General features: G+C 38.6%; 1 protein-coding gene across 4 annotated transcripts in view; it reads left to right on the top strand.

Moving 5' to 3' along the window:
- LOC106878660 (uncharacterized) overlaps window positions 1-8,433 on the top strand; it is a 110,357-nt gene that overhangs the window by 81,583 nt on the left and 20,341 nt on the right. For all 4 annotated transcript variants that reach the window (XM_052975592.1, XM_052975590.1, XM_052975589.1 and 1 more), the window contains one exon: window positions 6,898-6,961. In XM_052975592.1, coding sequence (XP_052831552.1) covers window positions 6,898-6,961 — 64 coding nt within the window. The remainder of the gene's footprint in view (window positions 1-6,897; window positions 6,962-8,433) is intronic.

Genomic DNA, 8,433 nt, shown 5'->3' with positions numbered 1-8,433 from the left:
ATATATGCATGGCTGCAGCTTTGAGCTGAAACCAATAAAAGATAAACATGACCAGGCTGTTAGAAAACACCTACATTGCTAGAAATAAGAGCTAAAACACTCTAATGCTGTAGTTAATGCACATGAATGCAAACCTATACACTAACAGAGACCGAATGGTTAGCATTCTCAGTCGGTACTTTTTCAGATGATTATGATCCCTGTTCATTAACTACAGCATTGGAATGTTTTAGCTCTTATTTCTAGCAATGTAGTTGTTTTCTAACACCCTAGTCACATTTAGTGACATTTGTATGTGTGTGTGTATTTGCATTTTCGCTTGTTTTCTTGTGTTTGCTGATTGTAGACCAAAGTCTCGTGGCCGTACACACAATACATAAGCTGCGACCTGTTTATAGTCCACCACGGAAGCATGTCCAGCATCCTGATGGACCTCTTGACGTGTTGTCTGGTCTTTCTAAACAAATGATTCAAATTGAATCAGAATTTTGCATACAATCAATTAACACACGCGCACGCACGCACGCGCGCGTTAGGTTTTGAATCTGATGCAGTATTGAACAGAATTATTCAAACATATTCGCGTGTATATGAATGTATTGACTGCTCTTTCGTTTAAAGACATATACACATTTAAACTGTCCCATTTTCTCCTTCTGTCTACATTTCTACACCCTGTTCCCACCCCAGCTCGCGCGCCTGTGTGTATAATATCTATTATCCATCCATTCATTCACTCATCCTTCTCCCTTTCCCTGTGATTACCCTTCCACGCTACTGTGTCCTCTTTTTCTCCTGTCACACCCTAAACCCTCATCTGTCAACACTTCAGTCTGTCGAGGAAACGGAACCCTCCACCGCCTCACTGCTACCCTACAAACTAACCATTCATGTGAGCCCTTAGTCCCCTACAACCAACCATCAGCGCTGATATCCCGTCAAAACTTCACTCATTCTCTCCTCACCCTTCTCGCCTGTCTTCCTGCTACCCCTCCCCTCTTCTCTTTATTCATCTGCGGTCACGCACCCCCACCCAGATACACCCAGACGGTCTGTTCATTCATTGAAGAAAGGAAGACTCATATATTTCGGTAAGAACTGCGCTTTTTTGTGTCTGGAGCAAAAACGAAAAATCTGTCACATGTTGTCAACCGGGTTTCTATGTATCGTGATGTGTGTGTATATATATATATATATATATATATATACACACACACACATGTATATATACACATATATATACACACACGTGTGCGCTTGTGGATTGTGTATATACAATGGAAAAATTGCGAAAAGAGAGACGATTTTTTTCTTGTGCATTATAATACGTGTGGGTGTATAACATATACATATATATTATGCACATATATTTGTGTGTGTGTGTGTGTGTGTATATATATATATATATATATATATATATATAGAGAGAGAGAGAGAGAGAGAGAGAGATCGGTACATATTTGTGTATTTGTATGCATACATGCAGTAGTTGTACGTATATTGTACATGTGTCCGTACACACACACACACACACACAGATTAGTGGAAGTGACCATAAAAATATGTATATGAGAATTTGTGTATATATGTCGGACATGTTTTGTGTGCTCAGTTGTTCATTTCAAGCAGAAGAGTGGGTGTTTTACCTCGATCCAGTAAAACTCCACTCGAGTAGAATTCTGACCAAGGGTTAATTCCAACAGTGACCACCTTGCCTTTTCTTGGATATGTTAAGTACTACCGAATCATTTAACATTCTTTTTTTTCTTTTCTTTTTTTTTTGTAAAATCCTTATTTGAAACGATACAGCGCAATTGGTAGAGCTAGAGACTTGGCTACTATTTCTAGCGGCTTGAGCGACCACATAGAGAATCTCTGGTATTGGCGGGTGTGGTAAGCACAGTTGTCGCAGGCGTGAGAGTGAGTATCTATGTGTGTGTGTGTGTGTGTGTGTGTTCATATTAACAGATGTGTCTGTGTGTGTTTGTAAGTGCTACATGTTGGATTATTATGTCAGCTTGCGTGTGCGTGTTGAATGAGATAACAAGCACGTGCTTCGTGACGAAGCGTGAACCGGTTGAATGGCGTGCTTTGCATGTGTTTTTGTCTATTATGTTTATACAATATATGATATAATAGTAGTAATCCTTTCCACTCTGGGCACAAGGCCTGCAATTTTGGGTGAGGGGACTAGTCGATTACATCGACTCCAGTGTTTCACTGGTACTTCATTTATCGACTCCGAAAGGATGAAAAGCAACGTTGACCTCGGCAGAATTCGAACTCCGACCGTAAGGACGGACTAAATGCCGTTAAGCATTTTACCCAGCCTGCTAACGTTTCTGCCAGCTCGCCGCCATAACAACAACAACAATAATAATAATAATAATAATAATAATAATAATAATAATAATAATAATAATAATAATAATATGGCAGTCTTCGACCTTTTCTAAATTTTTTAAACCAAATATTTACAGGCTATCGTTTATAGCTTTATCCACTCCGAGTCCCACCGTTAAAAACGATATATCGCGCTTTGCAACCACACTTGCACGCTTCTGTAACCCGCTCCCCCACCACCACCATCACACACGAACAGCTCGACGCCTTGGGCAAGTATCTTCATTATTGTGAATCGAAGTTGGTAGATGAGAACTGTGTGTGTATTTATTTATAGTTATCTGTGTGTGCGTTTTTATGTGTATATATGTGTGCGTTTATGTATAAATGTATTATTTATGTATACGCGCATATATATATATATATATATTTCAACATACAGTAGCTTTACCTCTTGTCCAATGAGGTTGCTTTTATAGGGTTACTCCATATGCTAGAAATAGCAGCCATATCTCTATCTTATCCTTATTTACTGACTTTAAAAAAAATAAATGGAAAAATCTTTTATGCCAGATCACTATTTTTCAGGTCAGTGTGTCTGCTATTGTCTACTTGGTCAGTAGGATAACTTGTTAAACAGCAATAAAAATGTTTAAAAACTTACGAAATTAGTTTTACGAGACATAAGTTTCATAAATTACAAAATATAAATATCCACACCTGAAACGTACCTGTTATAACTATTTATCTCAATTTGAATGTAGGTGAAAGTATTTAGAATGGCCAAACTTATTTCTGCAAATGTGCTAAGCACAATACGCCAAGGACATGCCACCTAGGTAGACAAGGTAGGCACTGCCTATCTTGAATAAAATTGATTGATAGCAACACTTTTTCTTTTAGGGCAAAATATGCACCTAATTCAATAAAATTATGAATTTAGTCTGATTACTATGCATAGAACTGCTATAGTACATGTGCTGCGTACATTCCTACAACAACGTGTTCTTTACGTACTTTAAAGGCAGAAGTAAAACTGCCTCCAACTCAGTCGTGCACCTGTGTTTTGCTTATTTTTTGTGTGTTTGATTACATAAATGTCACCAACTATTTACCCTGAATAATTACTGATAGCACATGCCTGCAATAAGCGTAGGAGTGAGGTAAATGCAGTAAAAATTCTGGGGCCCCATTTAAGCAGCCCTTCAGAAATCGATCCTCCTTACGATACTCCCTGAGTGTTGTAAAGTAGAGAGAGACACTCACAATTTTCACACAGTTACAATTTACTTAATTCATTAGCAATGAATTGGTTCACCTTGGGTTAAACTGAAAGAAACTTGTTGAAGGTACCACACAGTGGGACTGAACCTGAAACCACATGGTTGCAAAGCACACTTCTCACCTAACCACACAGTCACATTTATGTCTAGACACTGTCAGAGTAAAGGTGACCCATCCCAGCCATATATGTAAAGCAGTGAGGATGTAGACCAGTGTATGGGATGGAGTTGAAGGGCTGCAAAAGGGGGGCAGGATGGGGGTGGAGTGTGTTTTTGGATCTGCAACGACCACCTTCTCAGAGAGGAAACCCATCCCTTGTGATACTGTGTTGGATATGTGAAGAATGTGAAGGGCTAGTGCCCCCCCCCCCATGAGATTTTGAGAGTTTCAGTGGGTCGATCGGTAGGATGATGTTTAGTCTGTTACCAGCAGCATGTGTAAGGAGTGGAGCAGTGGGTGGCAAGGTAGGTAGTCTATGAGCGTGTGTGTGTGTGCATGCATGTGGTCATGATGGTGGTGGTGGTGGTGGTTCGTGTGTGGAGGATGTTTCTCTGGTGAGGGGATTGGGGGCGGTGTATGTCTGTTTGTCATGCCTGGTAAAGTTTGTCATCATTCTGGCCAGACATCTTTCCGCATGATGACATTTATTCACAATATTCACACAATGTCAAGACAAAGGGGGCACAAACGTGCACTCTCACATACAACTATACATTTATATGCACGCACACATACAGACAGATAGATAGGTGGGCTAAACTTGGGTAACAGATGAAATCTACCACCGAATAGGCCAAGGCAGGATTTGAACTCAGGGAGCTGGAATTAATACTACAAGGTATCCAGTTCAATGTGTTAAGCCACCATCTTGGATTAGTTACTGTTTCATTGATTCCAAGGGGATGAAAGGTGAAGTTGATCGCAGCAGAATTTGAACACTGAATATAAAAGAACTGGAATTAATACCTTCTGGGTTCAGTCCCCCTGCGTGGAACCTTGGACAAGTGTCTTCTGCTGTAGCCATGAGCCAACCAAAGCTTTCTGAGTGGATTTGGTAGACAGAAAATGAAAGAAGCTGGTGTGTGTGTGTGTGCGTATTTTTGTGCCCATGTTTGTTCCCACCACTGCTCGATCACTGGTGTCGGTCTGTTTATGTCCTTGGCAAAAGAGACCAACAGATTAAGATAGTGTAAGGCTTTAAAAACAAAAACAAAAAGATTGGAGACGATTCTTTAAGCCTTTTGACGTAAAATGTGAATTGTTTTAGAAACAGATCAGAAGTTGTGGCTTTGTTGCTTTCCCCAGAAGGAAGTCTTTGTAACGATACTGAAGGCGTCATTTTGGCATGACCTTGTCACACATCAACCCTTGTGTCATGTCATCACCATGGTACCTGCCTGCCTGCCTGCCTTGCTGTGCAGTCACATTCCTCTTACAACCAAGTGTTTCCCATTTTTTGAGTCATCAGAAAACATGACAGCTTTGGAAAAACGAATGTTGTCTGTGGTAGGGTAGAGTGTGTGTACATACCTGTATATATGTATATATCTGTGTAGTTTGTGTGTGTGTATTATCTCTATGTATTCCTCTGTATGTGTAGTATCTCTGTGTGTATTGTATGCGTATATGTATATATATATATACATATATATATATATATACATATATATATATATATAGTTTGTGTATGTATTTGTAGTGTGTGTGTATATCTGCAGTGTATATGTATATCTAGTGTGTGTGTATGTATGTGTGTGCATATCTCCAATGTATATCTGTTGTGTGTGTGTGTGGCAGGTGGCAGGGAGGTGTGTGTGCTCCTTATCTCTTTGCAGTTGTTGAACTGAATGTATGTGTGTGGGGAGGGGTTAGTTATGATCTTGTGTATGGGCTGTGTGTGTGTGTGTGCTCCTTATCCGCTTATGCTTGTTGAATGTGTATATATGTATAGTAGTATGTTTGTACAACATGCACCTGTGCAAGCATTTTTGACTAAGATTCAATGAATAATTAAGTACCAGGTTTAGCTAAAATGTTCATAGGCTGACCAAGAGACTCTCATGGAATCTGACCAAATGAGATTTATTTCTCAACATAGTATATATACACACACAACCTGTTGTATAACATGTAATCACATTTTTGGTTGTATATGTGTGTGTGTGTGTGTGTGTATATAAATATGTATGTATACACACACACCTGTTGTATAACATAATCACATTTTTTGGTTGTGTGTGTGTGTGTATATATATATATATATATATATACACACACACACACATGCGCACACCTGTTATATAACCCTAATCACACTGTATATATGTGTGTGTGTGTGTAGATACGTGTGCATTCATTGAATCCTTGAAAGAGCCGAGATAAGGCCGTTCCTGATAACAAGCTCAAATGCAACAGGTGTTGATGATGATGATGGTGTTTTCATATCTTTCTTGGCTTTTTGCCTGACTTGAGAATTACTGCACTGTTGCTAATATTTAGGTACAAGAATATAAGGAGATAATGACATGTTTGTGTATATTAAAATGTGTTTGTGTGTGTGTGTGTGTGTGTGTATATATATATATATATATATTGAGAGCTTAATATGGTTGTGTACATTATGCACACACACACACATCTCATGAGATTGTGATATTTTGAAGGCGGTTCCCCCAGCGTGGCAGCATCTAGTGAATGAAACAAGCAAAAGATAGAAAGTATAGAGTTTTTATTGTTTTGTGGTCCCTTGTTGGATCCTGTTGAACCTTCCAATCCATACTGATATGGAAAGTGGATGCAAAACAATGGTGATGACGACCATATATATATATGTGTAACACATTAACATTTTGCGTGTGTTTGTGTTTGATGTGTTATTGTGACATCAGGTCTAAATAAGTTACAAAGGAATTAAGGGGTTAGTTTGCTGGGTCCCTGATCTCCTCCCTGTTTTTCTCTTTATATATTTTCTTCAGAAACCATTGATGCCAAACTATTATTATTCCTCCACTGTCATCTCCCCCTCTCTTTCACCCATCATGGTTCATGTTTGCCTTCTGTCCTCTGGGCAGTCGGACATAGTAAAGAAGAATAGGAGCAATGACCATAATACGTTATGGAGATGGGGTCCTGTTTGCTCAGTGTGTCCCTAATCTCAACTCTGTTTTCTTCCAAAAAAATATCAATGTCTTTCCATTATTTGTTCCTTCTCTCTCATCTCCACCGTTCAACCATTTCTTCATCTTTTGTCTTCTGTTTTTCTCTCCCCAGTTACACTTGTACTGTAGTGGGCGGTGTTGCCCAAATGATACCAATGGGTAAAAATACATCAGAAGTGAGTATTGACCCTTTTTTTAAACTTTTCTTTTGCCTTTTTGTATTATTATTATTGTTGGTTTTTATTGCTATGATGTGTTTTTTAACTCTTTTGTTGTCATTGTTCTGTTGAAAAACGCAGCTTTTGTGTATAATTTTAAAAATTAGAAAAAAATTTAGTAAAATAATTTGGTTATAATTAAGTTGGTGTTTGGAATATAAATGAAATGTTTTAGCTTTGATCACTTTAAAACAGGAAGTCTGTTATCATATTTTGAAAATAAAGAATTTAGTAAAATAATTTGGTCATTATTGGTGTTTTGGAGGAATTTTGATGGCAGGTTTTAATTCAGATCAACATTTTTCTGTTGAAACTCTCTGTTCTTTAATTAATTTTCAAAATAAATAAATAACAATACAACAGAATGTAGTAAAAGATTGTCACCATGATTGAGCTGATGTTTAAAACATCAATTAAACATTTAGGAAAAGGTTTGAATTGAGATCATCTTTAAAGGAACGAATTTGTATCAGAGAACCAAGGCAGGTTGGTGTTAGAAGGATTAACTTAAGCTGGTCTAATCCAGTAGATATTTTTGCTAAGTGTATCTAGGACTACATTATTTGATGTGTTCTTCAGTAGAACATGCTATAGACATGCGGTTCACCAGCCATAATGCAAATAGTGCAACAGGTAGTAACTTGATGCACATTGTAGCAGGTGTGATGCAGCAGTCATGCATTGTAGTTCCACAGGTGCATCATACTGCAGATGTGTCGTTCAACATTCATAGTGCAGTGGGCAATAACAGGTGCATCACTGAGTATGTGCACAATGCCTCTATTACACATGGCAGTGCATCAGGCCTTTAGTGCAGCAACCATGTATATTACAAGTGCAATAAGCTGCATTAGATGTTGCAGTATGTAACATAATGGAAATGTCGATAACGCTTGCACATTGACAATGCAGATAGTGCAGTGCCAGGTCAGCTGCATAATTTATCTAATTAATGAGAAAGAACGGATGGAATGTCTAAAAATAGTTTTGACATTCTGTTAAAGATTCTTTTCTGATATTGGAATTTTCTATTGAGGCTTGGCTTTGTGGTTTAGCTTTTTTTTTTTTTTTTTGTAACTGTGTTTTTGGGTTCAATCCCACTGTACAGCACCTTGGGCAAGTGTCTTCATCTATAGCCCCAGATCAACCAATACCTCCCCCCCTCTCCCAAGGTGTCAGTAATAAGGGCTTGGGGGTCAACCAAGGCCATTGATCCAGCCAGCCAAGGCTGTGGTAGAAAATGCTTGCTCCTCCACTGCAGGATTGAACCTGCAGCAATGTGGTTCCCAAGTGAACTCCTTAACCACAGTTTTACATGTTGTGGCCAGCAGAGAAATGTGACAGCCGTTAATTCATCATCTGAAGTGGTGCATAGGGTTAGGTGAGCTCCTTAAAGACCGGATGTATTTGTCAGTCTTTCATTTAGTGTT

The sequence above is a fragment of the Octopus bimaculoides genome, chromosome 21 (genome assembly GCF_001194135.2).
Source record: "Octopus bimaculoides isolate UCB-OBI-ISO-001 chromosome 21, ASM119413v2, whole genome shotgun sequence".
NCBI lineage: Eukaryota > Metazoa > Mollusca > Cephalopoda > Octopoda > Octopodidae > Octopus > Octopus bimaculoides.
The sequence above is the reverse complement of the archived record's forward strand: the minus strand, read 5'-3'. Positions and strand labels throughout refer to the sequence as shown.